Source organism: Schistocerca nitens, chromosome 6 (assembly GCF_023898315.1).
Source record: "Schistocerca nitens isolate TAMUIC-IGC-003100 chromosome 6, iqSchNite1.1, whole genome shotgun sequence".
Classification (NCBI taxonomy): domain Eukaryota; kingdom Metazoa; phylum Arthropoda; class Insecta; order Orthoptera; family Acrididae; genus Schistocerca; species Schistocerca nitens.
In genome coordinates this window covers 327,713,769-327,740,411 of record NC_064619.1, presented here as the reverse complement: position 1 = coordinate 327,740,411, position 26,643 = coordinate 327,713,769, and the positions used below count along the sequence as shown (strand labels likewise).

The window sequence follows — 26,643 nt, the reverse complement described above, 5'->3', positions numbered from 1 at the left end:
ACACACACACACACACACACACACACACACAAAACCTGTACGGCTACACTGTGTTGCGTGAATACATAACGCTGAGACTACAGTTCTACAGGTTGACTGACATGGGGGAGTGAGGACTAGTGAAGGGCGGCTCACCGCTCAGAGAGAACCAGCCAGTGTATGGGATAGGAATGTGAGAGGAAGAGACAATAAGTGCATAGGATAGGAACATGACACACTCATGAGTCTGTGCATTACATGTTGACAATGATGTGGAGGAGTGGATTGGGAGACAGGTGACACCACATAGGAAGGGGAATTTGCAGGCAGGACGGTGTGGGTGCAGGATGTGTTAAGCATGCTTCCCGCTAGAGGAGATTGAGGACAGAAGGATTACAGGAATGAAGGGTGTCTTGCAAGAACAAGAGCACTGATATGAGGAGGAACACCACTGTGTGTGGCGTACATGACTCCCTGCACTGAGAAAAGGATCTCTTCCAGCATATTTGGAAACATACTCCACAAGAAAATATTGCAGGTTCAGAACGTGAGGCTGTAATAAATAGTCACCAATAATGACAGCCCAAAAATGAACAGAAAATCCTTTTAATGATGTGCTTCAACAGCCTACATGAACTGATAGTGAAAATTTTCAATCTGACTGTGTTGGATTGATGCCTCGTGAATGAACAATATAGTTGCACTAAAACAAGGGTTGACAAGTTGATGAATAAACAATTTGCAAAAGTGTACCTATGCAAAAAAGTCAACTGCTTTCAGTGCCTGCAGATGGTGAGGATACAGCAGGTTAATACGTAACACTTTCCAAACAATCAATCATGTGGTTAACACTAGTTTCTGTAGCTTCATTCAAGGTTATACTTTCTGTATTCATATCCAGGAACTGTATAACACAAAATCTAAAATGTTGAACTAATGTTCATCGTAGTTACCAAGTATTGCGCAAATATTAACAAATATTTTAAAACCTAAATTTTCTGTTAGTAATGACACTTCATCTGTTGTCGCAAAGAGACGATGAATGAAAACAACAAGTTGGAAGTTGAAGTAATTTTCATATGTTTATGCCTTTGGGCGCTCATTACAAATTCACTTTTACAAATTATAGTTTAAATATCTCCCTTATTAAATGTTTATTGTTTTATGACAAATATATTTTCTGGATCTGGGAACTGTAACTAAAATTTCTGATATGGGATGAACACATGTAGATTTGCTGAAACACTTTACGAGAGAACAGAAAATAAAGAAAAGGCCATGAAGATAAAATCAGAGATACTCGAGTCCACATGGAGGCTTACCGACAATCGTTCTTCCCATGAACCATTCATGACTGGAATAGGAAAAAGGGAAACTGACAGTGGTACAGAAAATACCTTCTGCCACACACCGTAAGGTGGTTTGCTCTGGAGGGAGAGAGAGATAGACATAGAGAGATAGACAGATAGATAAATAGATAGCTAGATAGATAGATAGAGAGAGAGAGAGAGAGAGAGAACACTTTTGTGAGGAATAAATGTACTGCCCATAAGGAAATTATAAACCACATGTTGGCATCGCACCCTGAAACAGCGTTGCTTGGATCCCACTCAACATAATTTTTTTAGCAGTTTTCCTTTCTACATTTTAGTTTCATGTCAGAGAGCAATAAATTCACATGCAAACAAAGATGTTGTACACTGGGGTGCAACTATGATGCGACATCATTGTCGGCACCATATTTGAGTCACCTATTTGGAAACTTGAGTATGTCCAGTGTCGCGAAACTGATGTCACTGTCATGCAATGAGGAGGCATTTGAGTTGTGCACCAACAAGAAATATGTCAAGATCCTTAAACAAGGAATTGTGCATATAAGGATGACGTTTCGATTCCCTGTATGAATACAACAGCTCAACTGTAGGAATGGTTATTTCACACTTATATGCACTTGCACTAGCTGTGGGAAATGGCCCCTAAAAGGTCAATGGCATGACTATGCAAAAGGTAACGGAATCCTCTGCATTGAAGATACACAATGTGTATCCACAGCACATGTGCCCGCAATTGTAGAAGTGTCCTGATGATCTCTCCATAGGCAGAATATTCCAGATTAGTCCCCCATTGGGATCTCTGACAGGAGACTGCAAAGGGTGAGGTAACCATATGAATAGGTAGCATTCTATGACTCAGAAATTTCAGAAGTTTGAACATGGTAGGTAAGCCAGAAAATCTGACAAGGGAAATGCAAAGGCTAAAAATCTTGATTTAGTTTGGGTCAGTGAAGTGAAAGAAGATGGAGATTTCTGGTCCAATGGGTATAGAGTAACATCAAAAGCTGCTGAAAATGATATGATAGGAGTTGGGTTTGTTATGAATAAGAAGATAAAGCAGAGAGTGAACAGTTCAGTGATAGGGTATTTCTCGTCAGATTTGACAGCAAACCAATGTCAACAACAATAGCCCACGTGTTCATGCTGACATCACAAGCAGAAGACGAAGAAATAGAGAAATTATATGAAGCTATTAAACATGTGATTTTGTATTTCAAGGGAGACGACAATCTAGCAAACATGGGGGATTGGAAAACATTAATAGGGGAAGGAACAGAAAACAGACTTACAGGAGAATATGGGCTCAGTAGCAGGAATGAGCAAGGAGAAAGATTAATTGAGTTCTGCAATAAATTTCAGACAGTAACAGTGATACATTGTTCAAAACTCACAAGTAGACTGGAGTTTACAGGAACTGTCCAGATTCTATATTCAAATCGAGAGCTTGCCAACATGGTGTTTACTTACAGAAAGGCAAATGGCAACGGGTGGTAGGCAGCAGGGTTGTGTTAGGAGACCTATCCCTGCAAACAACAATCACAGCATTCAATCTTTGCAACAGTGTTTTGCTGTTTGTCTGAGACAGGGTCATTGCAGGAAGCAGGAAATCATGAAGGATGTACCCAAAATGTTTGGACACCAGACTTGGAAGGAAATGTGATTAACACTGGAACGCGACAGCCGCATCAGTACCAGGCAGTTGGCCCATCAGTACAGCATGTGGAGGGCTTACTAGCGACAGACTTACCACATCGGGAGCAGTTTTGTCACTGGTTTCTTCACCATGCAAATAAGATTTTGGGGTTTGTGGATGCATCCTATTAACACGTGAGGTCACCTTTACGCGGATTGGTATATTCAACTTTCATAACAATCACTTGTGGGATACCATGCAGAGCCCCCATGGTATGGTGACAGCGAATCATCACCATTGGTGCAGCCAGAATCTCTGGGCCAGGATAATTGGTGACCACATTTTGGGACCAGTCTTCCTTCCACGTTACATAACAGGCCTGAACCTATCAGTGTTTCTTGCGGACTTTGCCTCCCCTACTGGAAAAAGTGCCACTGATGATTCAAAGGGTTATGTGGCTGTTACATGATGGTGCTCCAGCCCACTTTGTCATTAATCTGAATGCATCTCAATTGTGTCTTCCCTGGTCAATGGATCGGATGAGGGGGTCCAGTTTCAGGGCCTGCTCATTCACTGGATCACAACCCATGTGATCGCAAAAGTATCATGTACACAGAGCCCATTCCAGATGTGGAGACAGTGGAGCCGAATGTGGTAGCCTCTACAAGGTGGAAGGCTAGTCTGATGACTTTATAGAAAATGATGGAGTCAATATGGAAGGCACAGGCGATCTAGTATTAGTGTAAGAGTGTAACATAGCTTTGGTAGATGTGTGATCAAATAAGGCAGAAGGCTTAGATCATCCCTTCAGAATTTCTAAAATCATTGAAGGAAATGCTAACCAAATTACCTTTCAAGTTGGTATACAGAATCTAGAAGACTGGAGACATACCATCAGATTTTCGGAAAAATGTCGTCAACACAATCTCGAAGACAACATGGCAGATAAGTACGACAAATACCGCACAATCAGCTTAACAGCTCATGCATCGAATTGCTGATAACAATAATATACAGAAGACCAGAAAAGAAAACTGTAAAATTCTTAGACAATGATTAATTGGGCTTTTGAAAGGAAAAGGCACATGGGAGGCAATTATTGTGCTTGGTAATGGGAGCAAGACATAAAAATAGTCAAGCCTAGAGAAAGCATTCAACAAGGTAAAACAGTGCAATATGTTTGAAATTCTTAGAAAAATAAGATACCAACAGAAATAATCAATTTTTGAAAATACAATGTAACTGGCAAGTCTTCCATGACCTGGGGTTCTGAGCAACTTTCCTAAACTCTGCTCCTTTTCCTAAACCTCATCAGTCCTTTTCCTTCACCCCTCTTCCTTCCCCTTCATCCCTTCTTCGGAAAGGAGCCACTGGCTCCAAATGCATGTAAAAGTTAGACTTTTGTGCGTGCGTGTGTGTGTGTGTGTGTGTGTGTGTGTGTGAGGATGGGTTATGTACAATACTAGTGAACCGGCAATGCTTTGAACCTGCTAAATGTATACAGTAATTGAATATATGCCTCAATCTCCCCCCCCCCCCTCTGCCCATCTTCTCTTTCTCCCTCTCAATGTCCATTTCCTTCCCCCCCCCCCCCCCCTCCAATCGATCTCCTCTTCCCCCCTCTGTCTGACCTTCAGCCTTGTTTATTGCAAATGAAACCTTGATTCAGAAATGAAGCTGCTTAAATTGATTGGGAATCACTGTTAAAAAAAAGTATGAGGGAGACTTCTCCCCACAACTTTTCTGTTTTCTGCCAAAACCAACTGCAAGGAATAAATCAAAACAGCACACTGTCGTGTATACAATTTTTGTGTAAAGTTCAGTATGAGGAAAAAGAATAAATATGGGAGAAGTGATTTGCCTAATGGTTTAAATGCCCTTCTATCGTACTCAAGACGGACTCTGAGAAAGAAAATGGAACTGCTTATTTTCAGAGCACAGCATAGCATTTTCTTTATTGCAATTGGTTTTAACAGAAAACATGTACATTGATGATCAAATAAAATATAACCTACATCCATCTGAATGTTTATTAGAGTATCATGTAAAAATATGAAGTAAATCAGTCCATCACTTTACAAGATTTCTGGTAACAATGTTACACAATGACTTGTCTTTTGATAAGATTTGCTTATGACATTGCTATACTCAATGAAAGTGAAGACAAATTATAGGACTTGTTCAATGGAATCAACAGTCTAAAGAGTACAGAATACAGATTGAGAGTAATCAAAAACAAATGTAATGATTGGTAGCAGAAATCAGATTAGCAATAAACTTAACATCAAAATTGGTGGCCAAGATGTGAAGAATTTCTGCTATGTTGGAAGCAAAATAACATGTAATGGACACAGTAAGATGGATATACAAAGCAAACTAGGACAGGCAGGGAAAGCATTCCTGGCCAGAAGATGTCTATTAATATCAAACACCAGCCCTCATTTATGAAATAAATTTTTGAGAATGTATGTTTGGAGCACAACATTGTATGGAAGTGAATCATGATCATGGACTGTATTAAAACTGGAAAAGCAGAGAATCTAAACATTTGAGATGTGGTGCTGCGGCAGGTTGGTGAAAATTACATCGACTGATGTAAAAAATGAGGTTCTCCACAGAACTGGTGAAAAAAGGAATGCATGGAAAATGCTGACAAATAGAAAGAGCAGGATGATAGGAAACGTGTCAAAACATCAGCAGATAAAGAAAAAAAATTTTTTTTGTTTCTCTCAATTTCATTTATGTATGTTCTCTCTCTCCTTGCCGACTCATGTTTTGACTAAAACACAAGCTGCTTCTCACTTTTTTGCTACTGTGTCCAAACTAAACACAACATGGCTTTCATGATTTATAAAAGAGCCCCTGTCAAAAGCAGGAAACCACAGAAAACATAACAGTAAGATGGCTATTACATGTCTCTAAAAGACACAAAGAATCAGTACTCCATTTTGAATTAGAAGGGGACTGCTAAAAAGCAGACGTTAGTACCTGATAGTGAAAGAACTGAGGTAAGCTGTAAGACATTGGACAGTGAAAAAAATACAAAGTAAAAATTCTAAAAACTACGAAGTCAGCTCTTTTTGTTCATTCATCTACCATCTTGTTCCTGTGGTCCTACTTTAATGAAGGGTAATGAGATGATATTCTCTCCTCCTCTACATTAATATTCTTTATTTACACATTAGTTTTGATGGGGTTGAAAGTAATATGGCACACTCAAAAAAAAAAAAAAATATTATTTTCAAAATTATTATATAATATGATTTGGATGACTGTTTATTTTGCTGTTATTCCGTTTAAAAATTTAAAAAATAACAATTTCAGATGAAAACTCACCTACAAGTTTATTCTGCTCATCAGCTTCAGATAAAACTTCCCATATTTTATCAGAATCATCTACTAAGATATCATCTTTGAAGTTTTCAGCATATGTAAGAGGATTTTCTGTTATGAGAATTTGAACACCTTTTGACAGAGATAAGTCGAAGCGGTTACCCCAGAGGTTCAGCTGTGGCAGAAAATAAGTTAATTAAAAATTACACAGTTAAAGGGCTCTCTAATGACAAAATACCAAAAACACACAAAAGAATGATTAACATTGTCTAGTAATCTCAGTAACAAAAGTGAGTGGAAGGCCTGAGGATTATAGAAAAATATGCATTGTAACAGAGACAACGCGAACTCAAAAAAATTGACAGAAAAAGCCTCCAAATGAAAGAGGAATGAACTAAGTATTTCATTATAATTAGTGATTTCAGTATTAATGCCTTAACTAAAAATAAAAGTAGGGGAGAACTAGAACACTCCACTTGAGCAACAGGTACATGTAACAGTCTAACTGACAATATCTCCATTGACAGAAGCAGGAGCAGGTGTATCACCGCAAGTCAAAGCCTCAATGGACTGTCAAATCACGATGGACAACTGCTTGCAGTAAATAAAATCAACCTGTTGTAACCTTACACAGTGAGCATGCATAATTAAAACAGCACATGCCTCCATGGCCAGCTTAAAGAGGTGGCTGCACGTCGGCACACATGTTGCAGCAAGTGCTGCAACGTGTGCCCAACAGTGATATATAAACTGGCATGCCGGGGCCCATGGGCAGATAAACGTTTACCTGATAGTCATGTTAGACTGTGTGATTCCTGGTTAAGCATGTTTGTACTAAGTACTACTTCACTCAGTGTCTCAGTATATCCCTGCATGTGGAGACGGAATAAAAGTTTGTTGGTTGGAATTCTGATATTGTGTGTATTCTACTCTGCATGTTTCGCTTCTCAGTTTACTATGGACAATGCGCAAGTGGAAGAAATTCTTCAATCTCTTGCTGAACACCAGTGAGCTCTCACCAATCAGCACCAGGCTTTCTCTGTGGCACTGAACAATTTGGCAGCATCGTTGAAGTGTCAGGGTTCATCTCTGTTGGCATAATCCCACCATTTCCTCCATATAATGATTATGTGGAAGATTGGGACACATATGAAAAACGTCTTTGGCAACATTTCGAAGCTTTTAGAGTTGCCAACCCCAATGTGTATAAGGCTTTCTTTCTGTCATGGATTTCTACTCGAGTTTATCACCTCTTTTGATGAAATAAGTCGGTTGCTCTATACTTGTTATTGCTGCTTGCGCAGAGTTCTTCCGTTATCAAAAGCACCAGCATCAGCTGTACAAAGCTTGGGCAGTGGAACTTCATGGGCTTAGCTATCATTGCCAGTTTGTTGTCTGATACAGAAATTCATGAATATGCTCTATTATGTGAAAACCCCTCACTAACAGAGATTTTGAACATTGCCCAGTCTTTTCAAGTATGTAGGAAAGCAGAAAATCAGATAGATGCCATTGCTTCTCCTCCTCAGACGGTGTCAGTTAGCTCACTGGGGAGAAGACGACATCAGAGCCATGCAACTGTGGTCTCCACAATGCACGGGACAGTGCCATGCTAAACAGCAACAGCAGTTAGTGTTACAACAGTGGCTGTGTGCTACTCTCCCTTCGCACCCTTATTATTATGCTCAACATGAATGGGCCATGTGCCCAAAGCCTTGGTCAACATGCAACCACTGTAAAAAAAAAAAAAAAAAAATGGGGGTGGGGGGGGGGGGGCATATTGCATCTGTGTGCAACTCTCAACATCCTTCATCAGACATAAACATGGATGCGAACTGCTTCCCGAGTGATGGTGGCCCCAAACTAAATCTATATTGAAGTATGTGTTATGGACAAAATGTTAAACATGCAAGTGGACAAGAGTGTAGTGGTGACTTTGTTAAATTCTCAAACCTGTGTGGACCTTGGATCACTGGCATTGTCCCATCTCTTGTCAGTTGGTGAGTTACAACAAACAATAAATACTCCCATAGTGTGTAAAGCAGTTGTTCAGCCTTTGACCTTTCTAGTGGTTGATGATGCCAACACTGAAAACTTGGGTTAGACGCCTTCAAAAATTTTTGGCTTCCCTGTTTTTGACAAAGTTCACCTGGTATCAGTTCAGTACCAGCAACTGGACATGCTCTGCTTGGAATATTCCTCCCTGTTTTTGGAAGGAATGGAGTGTGCTACTTATTTTAAGGCTCACATCACAATGAAAGCTCCCCCCCCCCCCCCCCCTTTCTCGCACCCATTTCCCAATAGCTTTACGATAGCATATGGAATTAGAACTCGATACACTTACATCTTTGTGTGTTATAATGCCTATCTCCTCTGGTGAATGGTCTACTCCACTGGTGATTTTGCAAAACCTGGTGTAATTTCACAGTCTAATACTGATTCCTATCCCTCACCTCATCAGGATGAACTCTTAGCACAGTTTTCTAGGAGTCAACATTTTTTCAAAATTGATTTGTCTGAGGCATACTTGCAACTGCCTCTGGACATGGTTCCAAACATGCCTCATAGTAAATACCTCCTTTGGGTTATACCAAGACCAGCACCTGCCATTTTCCAACAAGTTTTGGAAAAATCACAACTTCCATGACAGGGTGCATTAATTACCTGGATGGTATTGTTTGTGGTTTCCAGTTTCACAACAGAAGAACACTTGTGGAACCCCTGTGCCTCGTTCATTGTGCAGCAGGGAACCAGTTTGAAATGTAACATGGAGGGGAAAAAAAAACACTGTATTTTCAGCAGTCTGTTGTCTATCTCAATTTTGAAGTCTCGCCTGCTGGCATCAAGCTTTTATGCCAGTATATTGGTGCCATTACAGCTTTTCCACATCCTACCAATGTCAAAGAGTTTCTTTCTTGGAAAGACTACATATTACCATAAATTTCTTCCCGATGCAGCCACAGTGGCTCAGCCCCTTCATGATCTCTTACCGAAAGGTGTCCCTTTTCAGTGCATCTCATCAGTGCACGGCATACTTGACGTTGAGGTTATTTTTTTATAGTGGTTTTTACCATTCTCGAATCCAGGCAGTTAAGCCACGATCCCCATTCCCTGTGACACACAACATTCCACTGTGGTGTCACACATAGGCGACAGAGGTACAGTGGCGCTTAGCCATCCTCCGCTCAGAAAATCCAGGTTCACTAAACAACCCACCAAACGAATGCTGAGCTCCCCGAGACACTTGGCATTTGGCAAGCCTGGGGGGCATGTGAGAATGCCATGAAATCAGTGAGCATTAACCCCCACCCCCTCCCACTGGTCAAGTCCATATCAATGGAGTGACAAGATATCAGCAGCTGTTTATCTTTGACACTCATCCTCCATATCAGTGTGCAGCTCACTCTGAGTTTTCAGGTTTTTGTAGAGGTCTGTACTTCTAATCCAGGTAGGCTCAGATCCTCACTCTGAGGTAATAAACATTCAACTGTCATAACCAACAATGGTCACATAGGCATGCCCAAATCTTACGCCAACAAAGGACTATCAGCATGGGCCACTTTTCAGTTTAAGAATTTAAAGTTCATAAAAAACTCCAACCTTAGCAAATGGTGACTCACTTCCCAAAGTTCCTTGCCATTTATGCCACCAAAAAACACGCACATAGTTTACAAAATGCTGTGGACACAGTGAGAATTAACTTCATTCTGACGTGGTATAGACATTTCACCTTCAGAAATGAAAATGTTTATTTCAGAAAATAGAAAAGCACCAGTACAAGAAAAATGAGTTCATATCAGCATATTTTTCTATAAGGGTAAATACACATTTTACTGCTAAAAAATAGTCACACGCTATCTTCCTGTAATGGTTTGGATTTGCATTGAGTTTAATGTGGGGACATTTAGTGTCTTTATGTTGAACTTCATTGATATTGGTGGTCTGAATCCAGAATAGTCAGTTATGTTCTTTTTTTTTTTTTTTTTGTAATAGTGAAAATAAGCCTATATTATGGTGAGATGTCTGGAAGTGCAGAAAGCGAACCACAACCTAAAAGGAAACGAGCAGTAAACAAGGCAACTTACAAACATAAAAGTATTCCTAATGCAAGGGTAAAAGGAGAAAGTTATTTTTCTTACTCTGGCGGGAAAGTAACTCAGTTAACTAAGCTCAATATTCTCACTTGGAAGAGCAAATTCTTAAACATGGCTGTGAAACAGCAACTGTGTAACTCAGAACAGATTGAAAAATCAGCCAACCAGTTTCAAGTAGAGGTTTATTATCTCTTAACAGTAATAAACTGTATTTGCAACTGGTTGGCTGATTTTTCAAGGTACCTGTAAGAGCAATTCAAAATGTTATTTAAACTTTGACAGGGATGTTATGAATAAAATGTGGAGATTTTTCATTCTTTTAAAAATTCTCAAAATACTTAAATTAAGACTTTGGTTGAGGTTACTTAAGTTGCGCGTAGAAGGGGAAAACAATGACCAGACCAAGAGTTAGGCAAAGACAGAGATGGGCCTAATGAAGGCACTTTTAAAAGAAATCATTCTTACACTTGTAATTTAAAGGGTGGCAAAGTACTGAAGCATGTTTCACAGTATGTATTTATGAAAATCCATTGTATTTCATATGACATATTAGGGAGAATTTGCCAGTTATTACTTCAAAATACTACCCCTAAAGACATGAGGGGCCACAGAAGGAGTAACAATGCGGTTCCTGGCAGCATTTTGTAATAAAACTGGTTATGTTGAGATAAATGTGCTAACCAATCTTAGATCATATGAAACGAATGATTCCCAAGTTGTCGACTCAAAATACACAAATCCGCTACCATTTAGCTATCTGAAAATGTATAAACATCAACATATATACACACTTACTGTAATTACAATGATGATGATGGACTTCTTCAAAAGATAAGCAATAATAAACAATTATTTGTACTCTATTTTTGAAATACACGTTTCAAAGATGATTTTTCACAAATAGGTCAATATATGACAGTATTTTCTTTGCTATATGTTGTTAGAGGTACAACTTTGTCTTTGGACTTTTTGTAGTATGAGTTTGAAATGCGAGGATGGAGTACAAGTTATGTGTGTTGTGTTAGCTTGGAGTTTGATGATTTTTTTTATTTTGAAGTGAAATGACTGTAAATATATCTATTCAACAACAGAAAGTGCACCAGTGTTCATATTATTAAAAAAAGCAACTTGAAAATCATAAACAAGAAAATAAGAAACAGTACACAGAATTTGATCATTCAGTAGGAGAATTATTTGATCGTATCCACAAAAATACAGCTCAACTGAATGATATAAATGAAAAAATTGAGAGATTAGATGATGGAGTAGAGTCTGTTGTGTTCAAAATGAAAGAAACTGAACTTACATTTAACACTGAAGTGAAAAATGTTAAACATGAAATCACTAAAGATAGGGAAAAAAACTGCTTTTGAAAAAGTGCATGAGGAAATAAGCTGACGAAAATGTAAATAGCTGAAGTTTGACTTTGGAAACTAATGTTGATACTAAACTGGCACTTGTTGAAAGCAGTTTTTTGAACAGGTGAAGATAGTAGAAAACAAATTCACAGAAAATGTATCATTAAGTAACAACAAAACTAGCACTCTAGAAAGTAGTGTTTCTGTTCTGTGCAAAAAAGCTGGAGAATAGTCCAATGATGTAGTTAATAGAAATCTTGATAACAATGTTGGTACCAAATTTTGCAACATTCCAGTGAAAACTTGTCAGGTGAAGGTAGTTTACATCCTGTAGATTTTGTGCAGTATTACAGAGATAATTTTGTGTCTTACATGATTCATATTATGAAAATCAAGTTTGTTAAGAAGTTTCTAGAAGGTGAAACATTACGTTGGGTTACTCAATATACTAATGATGATACAACCTATGCAGATTTTGAGAAAGGATTTGTAGACAGATTTTGGTCAGAGACTTCAGCTAGAGTAAAAAGTGAATTTCTCAATGGACCAAATTACAGGGAAGAGTGTATTAGAATGAAATAGTTTTGCAAAAATCAACTTAAAAAGTCAGCTCATTTAAGCAAGCCTTTCAATGAATTCACTTAGATCAGTGCCTTAAAAAGGAGGTTACCACCTGAGCTACAGTGGGACCTAATCTATAGACCAGACGACAGGGTAGACAAGTTTTTGAAATATGTAGATAAATTAGACAGAGTTTTAGAAAAAACAGGGAAATACAACCACAGTAGGGACACATATTTTGAAAGAGGTAGTAAGCAAAATTGGCACAGCAATAACCACAATAGGGGGAACCTAGTAACAACAATGGTAACTGTTGCCATCAGCAGGAACATAATAGCAACAACAACAAAATGGTAACAATGTTCAGCATGGAGAGCAACATGGTAATAGTTGCAGCAGCAGTAGCAACAACAACAAATTACTCGTACCTATTCTCTTAAAAAAGCAGTTGTTTATATGTAAAAAGTATGTAGTTACAGTTTTTCATAAATTTTTGTGCAAAAAATTGCAATGTGGTAACTTATTATGTTTGTTTATGCTGTGTTACTTTTCTACAGGTTGGAATGTAACAATATTATGAAAAGGAAAGTTGCTACACACCATAAAGCGGAGATGCTGAGTCACAGATATGCCCAACAAAATACTGTGTCACAAATAAAGCTTTCAGCCAGTAAAGCCTTTGTCAACAATACACACACACACACACACACACACACACACACACACACACACCTATCTGCAGTCTCATGTAACTGAAACCACAGTTGATGAAGCCCTTACTGGCCGAAAACTTTATTTGTGACAGTCTTCTTCTTGTGCGTATCTGTGACTCAGCATCTCCACTATATGGTGAGTATCAACTTTCCTTTTCATGATATTATTGTTACATTCCATCCTGGATTTTCCATTGTTTGATTTTCTACAGGTTGTAAATAAGTCATGGGTTGTATTTTATTAATTCTTTCATGAAAAGTAATTAGTTTTTTACATCTACATCTACATCCATACTCCGCAAGCCACCTGACGGTGTGTGGCGGAGGGTACCCTGAGTACCTCTATCGGTTCTCCCTTCTATTCCAGTCTCGTATCATTCGTGGAAAGAAGGATTGTCGGTATACTTCTGTGTGGGCTCTAATCTCTCTGATTTTATCCTCATGGTCTCTTCACGAGATATACGTAGGAGGGAGCAATATACTGCTTGACTCTTCGGTGAAGGTATGTTCTCGAAACTTTAACAAAAGCCCGTACCTAGCTACTGAGCGTCTCTCCCGCAGAGTCTTCCACTGGAGTTAATCTATCATCTCCGTAACGCTTTCACGATTACTAAATGATCCTGTAACGAAGCGCGCTGCTCTCCGTTGGATCTTCTCTATCTCTTCTATCAACCCTATCTGGTACGGATCCCACACTGCTGAGCAGTATTCAAGCAGTGGGCGAACAAGCGTACTGTAACCTACTTCCTTTGTTTTCGGATTGCATTTCCTTAGGATTCTTCCAATGAATCTCAGTCTGGCATCTGCTTTACCGACGATTAACTTTATATGATCATTCCATTTTAAATCACTCCTAATGCGTACTCCCAGATAATTTATGGAATTAACTGCTTCCAGTTGCTGACCTGCTATTTTGTAGCTAAATGATAAGGGATCTATCTTTCTATGTATTCGCAGCACATTACACTTATCTACATTGAGATTCAATTGCCATTCCCTGCACCATGCGTCAATTCGCTGCAGATCCTCCTGCATTTCAGTACAATTTTCCATTGTTACAACCTCTCGATATACCACAGCATCATCTGCAAAAAGCCTCAGTGAACTTCCGATGTCATCCACAAGGTCATTTATGTATATTGTGAATAGCAACGGTCCTATGACACTACCCTTCGGCACACCTGAAATCACTCTTACTTCGGAAGACTTCTCTCCATTGGGAATGACATGCTGCGTTCTGTTATCTAGGAACTCTTCAATCCAATCACACAGTTGGTCTGATAGTCGTTATGCTCTTACTTTGTTCATTAAACGACTGTGGGGGAACTGTATCGAACGCCTTGCGGAAATCAAGAAACACAGCATCTACCTGTGAACCCGTGTCAATGGCCCTCTGAGTCTCGTGGACAAATAGCGCGAGTTAGGTTTCGCACGACCGTCTTTTTCGAAACCCATGCTGATTCCTACAGAGTAGATTTCTAGTCTCCAAAAAAGTCATTATACTCGAACATAATACGTGTTCCAAAATTCTACAACTGATCGACATTAGAGATATAGGTCTATAGTTCTGCACATCTGTTCGACGTCCCTTCTTGAAAACGGGGATGACCTGTGCCCTTTTCCAATCCTTTGGAATGCTACGCTCTTCTAGAGACCTACGGTACACCACTGCAAGAAGGGGGGCAAGTTCCTTCGCGTACTCTGTGTAAAATCGAACTGGTATCCCATCAGGTCCAGCGGCCTTTCCTCTTTTGAGCGATTTTAATTGTTTCTCTACAGTGTTAATTGTCAATGTTTAGAGTAATTTTTTAACTAACTAATCATTTGAAAAGCTGAAGCTTTAAGTATAAATCTCAGTCAATTCTTGAGCATTTATTCAGTTCTTAATATAACTTTGTTTGCGGCATATAATAAATTAGTACTTGTGTCATTTCCGCATTATTTTTTGTCATGATATTTGTGTGAAAAGGCTATGGAATCTGAAAAATGACCATTACAGCATTTTTTTTTTTTTTGTTGGAAAATTTTTGTCACCCAATGAAACTTTTATATTTCTATGCACTGCCATGGTCCCCTCGGGTGTTCCATCACTCCAGCCTTTATGTAATGAGTGGCTGGCATCAACCCAAGTTTAATCTATCCACAGTATTTTTTCGAATCACACACCCATAATACTGCACAAAAAAAATCTACACTGTCATGCAACTTCATCTGTCCTTTCTAATCTGCACCGCCATGCAACTATATCTGCTCTTCCCACCAATTCTTTGCATCCATGAAACACTCAACAGCTGAAGCCTATGTCTTTCAGCTTCCTTTATAGAGATCTTCTTTCTGAAGTGACATTAGTAATTTAGATAGAGTGTGATGTTTCCTTCTCTTATAATAGCTATGTATACAACGAATAGCATCTTTCTCAAAATCGTCCAAAGCTGTCACTTGCTTCTTTCTCAGAAGCTTCTTTCCTGGTGTGTTCAGCCTTGTTGTGCCACTCTCACCACAATTTATACTGTACTGCTCATTCCCTATTGTTAGAACAATTTCTCACTTATTTTCAATGCTGCTGCAGTGCTCTTAACAGCCTGAGAAACAAGAAATAAGAGATCAGCTATTTTCCTTCTCTTTTTCAAATTATTCCCTCAACAACCACTCGCAGGCCTGGCTGTGTAGCACACTTTTCTTCCTCCATTTCACTTCACGTGTTGGGTTGGCACTACTTGTTGCACTAGACATTGTTTAAAAGGAAACAGAAGCAAATAAACACTAAAAACATAAAATATGAACTGAACACACACAATGAAACAACAGCACAATTGCATGTGAGGCACTCACTGGTACATTCTTGTCATGTGCCTGCCAGGTTCGCAGAGCCTGCTACCTGCTCGAGTGCAGTCCATTGTTGGCTAGCTACCTGTGGCCGCTAGGCAACAGATCGACACTACTGAGATGTCAGTACGAAAGACTTGTCTCCCAGATTATAGTGGAAAGGTCTGGAAGGAGATCGACTCAGCCTAATTAGGCCAAATAAAATGTCTCTTGAATATAAAAGTTGTGAAATTGACGCACAAGTTGCCAAAATGGCATTATGTTGTCAGGTTTGCAACAGGTTGCATGATGCATGACTTATATTTATTAGCAGCAAAGCATCAGCTTTTATTTATTCAGTTTAGAGTGTGAGTGCTTGATGTGTTAAGGGTGGCGAGCACCATCCAGGAATAAGTGAAACTAAAGTAGTAAGTTACTAAAAGAGAAGGAAATTTATGACTTCCAGTCGATAGACTGAACTAAAGGAATAAATTACTCCAGGAGTAAATTTTTCATTTAATTCCATGTAAATTTATCTACTCCATTACTGGTGAAGAGCATCATTAAAAAGTATGCTACTATGTTACTAACTTAAGGAAGAAATAAGGCCAAAATTTACTCCTAGGTTGTAGTAAGGGTAAAGTAAGAGAGTAATGTGGGATCTTTGAGTTCTGTGTTTTATGCGTCGAATTCTATGGTTTACCTGGCTACAATGAATATATGGAGATGGAGGAAGAGGTGAACATCTCACTAATATTCATTATACTACTGCTGGAAAAGCTTTTAACAGTGTGATAAACAGTGTAATTGCCTTAAAGCCACTGTATGTGTCCATGCCACAGAGCCAATAAAATATACCAAAGAATTCTATAAAACTGGTGGATTCCCAAATGTCATACGGGCCATAGATTGTGCACATATACCCATACTTTGTCCTACTGGAGCACAAGCAGAAATAACAAGAATTTATTTTCTATCAATACACAAATCATCTGCGATGCCATATGAAGATTCTGAATGTGGTAAGCCATTAGCCAGGTTCCGTGCATGATGCACGCATTTGGGACAATAGTGGAGTTGCTGCAGAATTGGAAAATGGACAATATGATGGGTTGCTTTTAGGAGATAGTGGATGTCCTCTCTCCAAACATCTTATGATGCCTGTGTTCTGAGTCCACATAGGAGCCAAATGGTGCTAAGGTATGATGTTTGGTTTGTGGGGCACTCAACTGCGTGGTTACCAGTGCCCGTACAAAGTCCCAACCTTTGTTCAGCCCAATCTCGCCATGTTCGTGAATGATGATGAAATGATCAGGACAACACAAACACCCAGTCATCTCGAGGCAAGCGCTACAATTACGCCCATATTCCTACCAGATGTGTAATAGAGCGAGCGTTCGGAGTTTTGAAGAAATGTTTCCAAATTCTCACTAAAACAATGCAATTTATACCAAACAAGTGTGGGAATGTTATTGTGGTTGCTGCAGTTCTACACAACTTTGGAACAGAAGTCAGAGATGTGTTTCATCCTGATGCTGTGGAGGTGAATGACACCGAACAATGTGCATTTCAACCAGAAACAGATGAAGCAGGCCAAGCTGTCAGTAGGTCTATTATATTTAATTACTTTAATAAAAATTGTACCTAAATTGCTAGTAAAATTAGAAGTTAGTGTGTAGATTTTTCTTTCATAAATAAATAAATAAATACGCCACCAGACTGTCACTAATGGAGTGAAAAGTGACTCATTTTATTTATGTGTAATTTTGTAATTATGTTCTTTCTTTCTTTCTTTCTTGTTCTTTTTTTCATAAGGGATTAACATTTTCATTTTATTTTGTAATTGAGTATACAAAGTCATACAATGTTTCAATTATTTCTAAAAAAAAAAAAGACTTATAATATTGCAAATTCACATAAATATTAGAAGATGGTATTAACAAAAATTAGTACCCATGCTGAAAAGATAAAACACAAATATTATGCCATACAAGAAACAAGAACATAATAACCATTTGAAAAAATATCAAGGAAATAAAAGATGTTTTATACATATGAATATTTTCTTATTCATTCCAAAAAAACCAAATTTCTTGAGCAGACTGAATGAAGAACTGGAACCTGAAAATTTCTCCATTCCATTCCTGAACTTACTCATAATTTCCAGTTTAAGACTGAGCTCTTCTTCCAGGATTTCTCTTAGTCTTTCTATTAATAACATTTTTATGTTGTATCCCTCTTGTATTAAATGCACTGAAGTTCGTCTGCTTTTTTCTACAACTCTCGGTTCTTCACTACAATCACATGTTCTCTCCCACTTTTGCTGTGTGCATCTTCTGATAAGCTCCCACCAGAGAATGCAGGCCAAGGTTCATAACTATGGGATAAAGTTCCACTTTCAGCAGTTTCATTGCTACTTTCAGAGCAATTATTGAAGTTGCTTGAAAGTATCACATTATCTTCAGATGTGTCATTGTCATTAAGGATTCAGGGTACTTATAAATGGTGGAAAAATCAAAACTTTTTTTTTATGTCTTCTGATTATATTGATATATACATTATAGGGTTTCAAATGAAAAATGAACTATATATACCAAAATTTAAAGTTACCGTCAAGTATGCCGCCATGCCCCCTTTATTTCTGTTACAGAAACCAATATTATTTCGAAAAAAACTGTGAACTCTCTGTTTCCAGCGATTATATGTGTGATACATTGTATATGTCGGTAACAGTGCAGGTTTCTAGTGTCAGTAAATGATTATCTTTGCTAGTATTTACTTTTGTTTCGCTGAAGCAGTCAGTTCGCGTGTTACTGAATGTTTGTTGCCCAAGTGCTAAATAGATTTGTGGAAGTACATATCTATTAGCGTGCAATAAATACAAACTATGCCACGCATCAAGAAATTCAATAAAATGAAATTCCGTGGTAACCAGTTCACAAACAAAGCAAGCCACACTGTTGAAAGTAACCTATGTATCAGTTCTTCAGGGAAGAAACTCCCACAAGGCACACCTCCTGGTGATTCAAATTTTTGTGTTAACAATGACACTGTTTGTAGTGGATTTGTTGTTGTTGATGTGGGCATCTTATCTTTGTTGATAAAGGAATTGGCGAAATGTAAACAATGTGATGGTGTAGGCTGTCTGGAAATAACTGAACAATAAAGTAGCAGGAAGGGTTTAGTGTCAAAATTCTATGTAGATCCTGCAATAAATGACTTCGAACATTGTGCATAATTCATATGATGTGAATCTGAAGTTAGTGTATGCAATGTGCGCAATAGGAAAAGGAAAAAAGGCTGCACAAAGTTTTGTGGTTTGATGGACCTTCCTCCTCCTCCTCCAAGTACATTCAACAAGCACATAAAAATACTTTTAGGTGCCTTGACAGTTGTGTCTAAAGCATCTATGAAACATGCAGTAGAAGAAACTGTAAATATTAGTGGAACCAGGGACATTGCTGTTGCACTTGATGGGACATGGCAACATCGAGGACATCATTCACTGAATGGTGTTGTAAGTGCTACTTCTCTGGAGAATGGAAAAGATGTTGATGTTGAGTGCTGCTACACCTGCCATGGTAAGACTGAAGGATATACTGAACATCAGTGTTCTACGAATTATGATGATTACAGTGAAGGTATGGAGTGTGATGGAGCTCTAAAAATATTTCAGAGGTCAGTGCCCATTTATAACGTTAGATATACGAAGTACAATTTATAACGTTAGATATATGAAGTACCTAGGCGATGGGGACTCTAAAGCTTTCAATAAAATTAATGAGTTCAATGTTACTTTCATAAGTTGTCAACAGATGACCATCCTATTCACAGACTTTGCCCTAAGGCCCCTTACACACGTGCAATTTCCCACAGCGCTGCTGAGCAGTGCGGCGGCAGTGGTCAGCATTCCATAATGCAAACTGATGGGACATTTACACACATGGCAATTTGTATGCCAGTGGAAGGGGCAATCGCGCGACCATCTGTGCATGAGCGGCTGTCCGCTGCTGGCAGCGGAGTTTTCACACCTGTTACCTTTCACATATGGCGTTTCATTAGCATATCAGTGATTCTCACAGCACCATGAGTTTTGATACTAAGCATTTCATTTGTGAGGCAGAAATGCGTACTGCTATTTGGGACTCAAGATGTAGTGTATACAGCAACTGGATTGTGAAACACAGAGCAGGGGAAGAATTGTGTGACCTGTTTATTCCAGGGTTTGCAAATTAAAACACCAGATCCCAAAAACCAAAATGTACGTATTTAGAATTATATGTACAAATATTAGAAGTCCCCAGATAAAATTTTCTTCAATTGCCAACTCATTGCACCTTCTTCACTTGCGAAGAATTCAGCAAATTTATCTCTCATAACAGCAGCTGATTTGTTCCTTGTTCTTGGCATTACGGCTTCCTCGACTCAATAGTCCAACGATGTTCAGTGTGTCTTCGAATGTATACCCATCTCTACGACAAACGAAATTATGTAATATGCAGCATGCTTTTATTATATCTGAGGCCAAATCAATTGAAACATTGAGTGGACGATGTAAGATTCTCCATTTGTTGCTGAGTATTCCAAATGTACTCTCTATGAAACGTATCACTTGTGATAAACGATAATTATATATCTTTTGATGATTGGCAAATTATTTCCACCATAGGGTCTTTGCATATATTCTGTCAAACCAAATGTTTTATCATCAACGAATGTAAATGGCAGTGGCCCTCCTCCAGCACATATTGGTGTCGGTCTAGGAATTTTCAGTTTGTGGTCTCTTATCTTATTGAATAGCATACTGTTTTTAAAGATTTGTGAATCTGAACTTTTGCCATAAGACCTGACATCTATGTAAACAAAATTATAATTTGCATCACAAACTGCTAATAACACAATTGAGAAAAAGTGTTTGTAGTTAAACTGAGCCTCTATGCCGGTGCTTAATCAAATGCATGTGTCTACCATCATGGTGTATACGTGGACAAGGAAAAAAAATTCCCGGATTTTTCCCAGATTTCCCGGTTAAAGATACACTTTCTCCTGGGTGAAAATACACTTTCTCCGTGTTATGTGACAGTATACTTTCCGTTGGAACTGTAAAACTTATCAATCCTTTGAATGGTTATGGTTTTATACAGTGGTGTAGAATTTCCCAGCACTTTCGAAAACGAAACTCACAGGAAAAAAACACATTTTGGAAAGATCTTTGATATGCAGTAACATGTACGCTGCATATTTTCAATTATTTAAATTTGAATTCCACTAAACACCGCATGTTACTTTCCGAAGCATCGAAATCGAGATTGTGATGCTCCTTTGTAAGCCAGTCATAGCTCATCTCACGTGATCTCGCCAGCCGATGACAGTTGATATTCAGAGCTTAGGACACGTGATGCAGTCAGCCAATAGCTACATCACTGTCAAGTTGTGCGAACACACAAATAGGAAAAGTTACGGTTCAAATTAATATACATAGTGTTGCTACAAGAACAGCAAAGCTTTCACATATATTATTTGTCTCGAAGATTAATAAGGTGCAAGAAAAGCTAAGCTTTCACATATAATGTTGATCTTTTTTGCACGTGTTACATACACAAATGTGCTAGTAAAATTTTTAATAACGACATAAATGTCTGATCTTCTGGGCTCAAAATTTTTCTAACTGGCTCGTCATCAAAGAGTTGATTTTTAAATGAGAGTCAAACGCTCTGATTTAAGAACTTCATCATACATTCTCGCAAATAGTTCATCTTGTGTAAAAGGAAATTTACTTTGAAAGTAACGCTTTTCAAATCAACATTCGCAATATTTTCCCGCGACCTGTTAGAAACAGGTTTGTTCCAGCAGTTGTCAGAGCGCCAGATAGACATCACCGGGGTTGCGCAGCTACGATGACGTGGGAAGCCCGTATGTTCGTACGTGTAAAACATTAAAAGATCTTATATTATGTCACAAAAGAAATAAGACATCAGAGGATACTCCAAAAGCATCGCGATTTTGTAAACCAAACTAAAATGCATGATCTGGCTTAAAGTGCACATTCGTATGTCCAGATTCCCAATGAAGTAGGCCTCGACAATGAAGTAGGCTTTTCAGTGTGCTTTTCGGGGTGTAAATTTTCTCATATTTGGTTCTTTATTATGGCATAATGCCATACATACTAGAAACTGAAAACATGCACTTGAAATGCTGCGAACAGTTGAAACTGGCCAATAGTGTCGAATTAAACACTTCGTTTCAAATAAATTGCCTGCCTCAGCGGAAAAGATAAATAAAAGGCAAATTTCTGTAGTAAACCGACAAAAAAGTTCATTGTCCTGCAAGGTGATTAATGCTAATAACACATTTTAGCCTTCCGACATTATGTGAATGTATTTTAATTCACTTGACAGTTACCGGCTACAGAAATCCGTTCTGTTTATATTTGACGCGAGAGCAGTAAACGGAGAGGAAACAGCAAAATTACTAAACATAAACAAGAATCAGGTGGGGACGACCCACCTCTCCACTACAACTCAGATTGCTCAGCGCGGATTTATGATATTTCCGAACCGGGGCAGTACTAGATAGTGCCCCTACCCCCTCTCGCAAGCGTTTGAGATAGGACTATTCAAAAATATGTTCATTTTGTAGCACACATCTTTCTGAAGAGTCTGACACATAAAACATACATGTTCAAGGGCATGTAAGACATGTTATTTTGTCTTAGACGTGCCAAAGTGCAGCGCCATGCCCCTTCACACAGTATTATTCTACTGCACGTCAATGAATTTCGTTCTGTGGAATTCAAACGTGTATATTTTGTAACGGATGCCATCAAACTATATCCAGGACAGGTTTGACAACCTACCCCTCTTTAAAAAAAAAAAAAAAAAAAAAAAAAAAAAAAAAAAAAACTCGCAATAAATTCTAGAGGGCATGATTTGTAACTGGGAGAACAATAACTCTTCAGAAAATTTGCACTCTTTACTGCCTATTAGCTAATAACTTGCTGTTTTGTGTGACATAAAATTAAATATAGGATACATAAAAACAGTAAAGGCAAGAAACATGCAAGACAATATACATTTCTTCAATCCTTAGATCCTAGCTATTTTTTCTCTCTATCTTGCTACAACTGTACATGGTGTGCTATCTTTCTGCGAAAGAATCTATTACCTCATCAAAGTTAGTCAAATGTTTTGCTACATGAAAACTCGAAATGTCATTATCTAATACTGAAAAGCTGTTAATATAAATAGTGCCCACGACTGTTGTGGTTTCTCGATCTGATTACGTTTATTTTGTCACTGTCTGCTAGATAAAATGAAATAGTCCTTTCTAATATTGCAGCCATTGTAACATAGGCCTACATCAAATTATCAAGACTGTTTTGGCACAAATGGTCATTTTTTTTATAACACAACAAAATATAATTCAGGAAGTACCAATATCAAACGCCCCCCCCCCCCCCCCACCCTTCCACCCTCTAGATCCAGGCCTTTTGCGCATGGGTGCATCTGGCAGCTTGGGCGCACTAGTAAAATTTATCCGGGTAGCATGTGGCTGTTCACTGCTACTGCTTGTACAGCTAACAGCCACACTTCTGTATCCAGAAGCGGGCGAAGGTACTACTCATATGCAACTCAACAGCGCACGCGCAAGAGCATGTTCGCAACTGCTTAAACAAATCTAAGGTAAACAGTTGTGAAATCATGCTCATTGGAGGCAATTTGTTGTTACGAAGCACTGCATAATCTTTCTAAAGCCTTTGACACATTTTGCTATTGGCAGATGCTTGTATGTTCTGTGTTTTGTTGTATACGCACATTTCCTTTGCGACTTAAATTTTATTTTTTCTCTCATTCATGTTTTATTGCTGCAATATTATTCTCCAGTAGCGGGATACAGGGATATTCTTTGCTTTTTAGAGTATCGGTTCTTACCAGTCAAAATTACAAAAATGTAACTGAAAACTAAAACAATGAAAAAGTCCCAGAATTCTAAAAATTCCTGGGTTTTTCCCGGATCTCCCAGTTTTCCCAGGTCGTATACACCCTGACCATCTATTGCCCCTATACAGTTTGGAAAATCTGCATTTGTCTTGAAACCTTCTGCAATATTCAACCAGTCCTCTTCAGTAAGCATCGGAAATGTAGGCTCTTTCAGAACATTCTAAATATTTTGACAAGTGTCCTTTACTATGCTTGAGATTGTAGAACCTCCACATTTGTATGTGTAATGTAGATCTGTGAATGTATTTCCTGGTGCAAGATACCTGATATCAGAAAAGAAATCTTTTTATTCTGCAAAACAGTTGCAAAAGAGGTGGAAAAAAGTAAGAGATTCGCACACTCGAGAGCTGCAAAAACAGAAAAAAGTGAAGAGTGGTTTAGTGGCAGATACCAGAAAGCAGTACATTTTCTTCAAGCAACTTTCATTTTTAGCGCCTGTGTGTGGAACTAAACCTCCTGTTGAGAAAGAGACAGACAATATGACAAATGAAGAGTCAAGCACTTATCAGGAACCATCTCCTAATGTCTCAGGCTTTAGCGTTCCCAAAAAAACAGACTTTCAGAAGAGCAGAAATTGTTTGGATTCTTGCAGAAAGTGCACAAAAGAAATCAACATTGATGGAGGAAGATCCAGATTGATTATTTCTCTTGTCTTTGCTACCTCATTTCAAGGCCATACCTGAAGAAAACCGATTTAATGTGAAATTCGAACTTATGAGTGTGTTGCAAAAATACATTACAAACAATACCGCTCATGGAAAATCACAGGGAAATGTAAGTGGAACACACTTTGTGGAAAATGGCTCATCTGCTTCCGTGGCCACTTAAGAGGAACAACTGGCTCATTCAGCACAAAGAGCGTCACTGAAATCACCATCTCAATTTTCTGGTACATCAGTGTAGAAAGATTTGTTTTAGGATGTCTACACATATTGTTATTTTCTTATGTAACACAAACTGTTAAATTAAAACCATTTTAAATCAACTATTTGTACTTCCTTATTGTGATGGCCAACCTTTCCTCTGCAGAAACACTGCTTCTCATGCAAGTGTTCTGGTGTGAAATACGTGTTTTCAGCAAATGTAGTAGTTCCTCAAAGGTCAGTATTGACATCCTGAATTAGTTGAAGAACTTTGCACTGTCTTCAAGTGCTAAAAGGAATGACAAGAGGAAGTGTCCGTATATTGTACGAATGGTGCACATCTGGTGTTGCCAGTATTTATGTTTACGACGTTCGCGCCTGAATTTTCTTTTGATCAACAAAGCCAGAGCCAATACTTCTTCATCGAGTCCATATTATCAACTGAGCGGGATGTACACAGCAGCAGTGCCAATTACGTGCAGCAGCAGCACTGCTATGCAGAAAAAACAAAAATAATAAAACGCGGGCACAGACGCACGCTGCTCAGCAGCGCTACTGAAAATCGCCCACGTGTAAGAGGCCTAAAGGAGCAGATTCTTGGTGTGGTTACCAAAAGCAAAAGAAGGTGGTCAAATATACCATCATAAGCAATCTATTTCTGAACCTGTTGTGAATGAAATGAAACCAATTTTTAGAGACCTGAGGGACCCTGTTTTGCTTAATAAATGTTTTCATGGGGGGGGGGGGGGGGGTGCACTCAACTCAGAATACAAATGAAAGTTTCAACTGCTGAATATGGGTAAGAGTACCCAAGAATGTTTTTGTAGGACAAAATACATTGGTGTACTAGATGCAGTGATATGTTTCAATGATGGAGTGATAAGAAGGTTGTAAGTCCTGAGAAATTGAGGCATACAATGTGGCTGTAATATGGAAGATTAATTGCTTGCGTGTGACAAACAACGGGTGCATGAAATTGAAAGAGTCACTCTTCAAGTTACCAGAGAAGCAAGAAGTGCTAAAAGGAATGACAAGAGGAAGCTTGAAGATGAAGAAATGCTGCAGGATGAAGACTATGATTCAGGAAAGATCTGAGGCACAGTTTAATTGGACTCTTATCTTCATTTGCAATTTCCTGCAAGTTTTATTTTCAGAATTTAAGTACAAATACTTCCTAACATTTATAAAGCATTGTTCTAATTTTTTTCTGTAACTTGCAATAGTCCATACTTATGTCGTAGACCTAAGCTTTATCGCAGACTCAACTAAATTATAGAAAAACTAACATTTTTATTAGGAAAAAAATTATAAAAATGTAAGAGGTGATATTTTTTATCCTTGTAATATACATAATAGGTGGAATTAAATAGGTCTAGTACCTCAGCCATCATGTCATGCATATCTCCTAAAAATTTGGTCTCCTTCATATGTATAACATTGGATTAAACAGAACCTCAATTTGAGGCAGCATTTTGGGAAAAAATTGCATTAATTTCCTTGTAATTTTTTTAATAACCCTAAGCAAAAATCTGTAAAACATATACATTATAAACAGGCCTGAAATAAATACGTGTTGATTTTACATAATACTGAGCCGGAAAAGTAACTTGTATCCTTAACTCCAGCTATAGCCTCGAAAACTTGTGGGATCATATCAACAACCACTTGGCTTATAACTACTCCACCGCCAGTTTGAAATTGTTCTCGTATACTTCTAGCTTTCATTTTCCTAGCTTTCGCTTTCATTTCCTTCCAAATTGCTTTAGGCTACTCTTGTGATCTTTGTGTAAGAGCTTCTGTTGTATTCAACATGTATTTTTTCCCAAGCATCCTTTTTCCTATTTAGTTTGTTGGAATCATGCTTTTTAGCTTCAAAAGTAGTTATGTACTTTTTCGTTATTTCAGGAAACCGCTCTTTTTCATTTTCTGGTATGTTTTTGAACATTTCTTGGCTACCTCAATGTTGCTGC

General features: G+C 38.3%; 1 protein-coding gene across 1 annotated transcript in view; it reads right to left on the bottom strand.

The window, feature by feature from the left end:
- The window catches only part of LOC126262366 (damage-control phosphatase ARMT1-like), a 58,617-nt gene that overhangs the window by 11,759 nt on the left and 20,215 nt on the right, over positions 1-26,643 (bottom strand). The window contains exon 5 of the mRNA XM_049958951.1: positions 6,283-6,454. Within this exon, the coding sequence (XP_049814908.1) occupies positions 6,283-6,454 (172 nt within the window). The remainder of the gene's footprint in view (positions 1-6,282; positions 6,455-26,643) is intronic.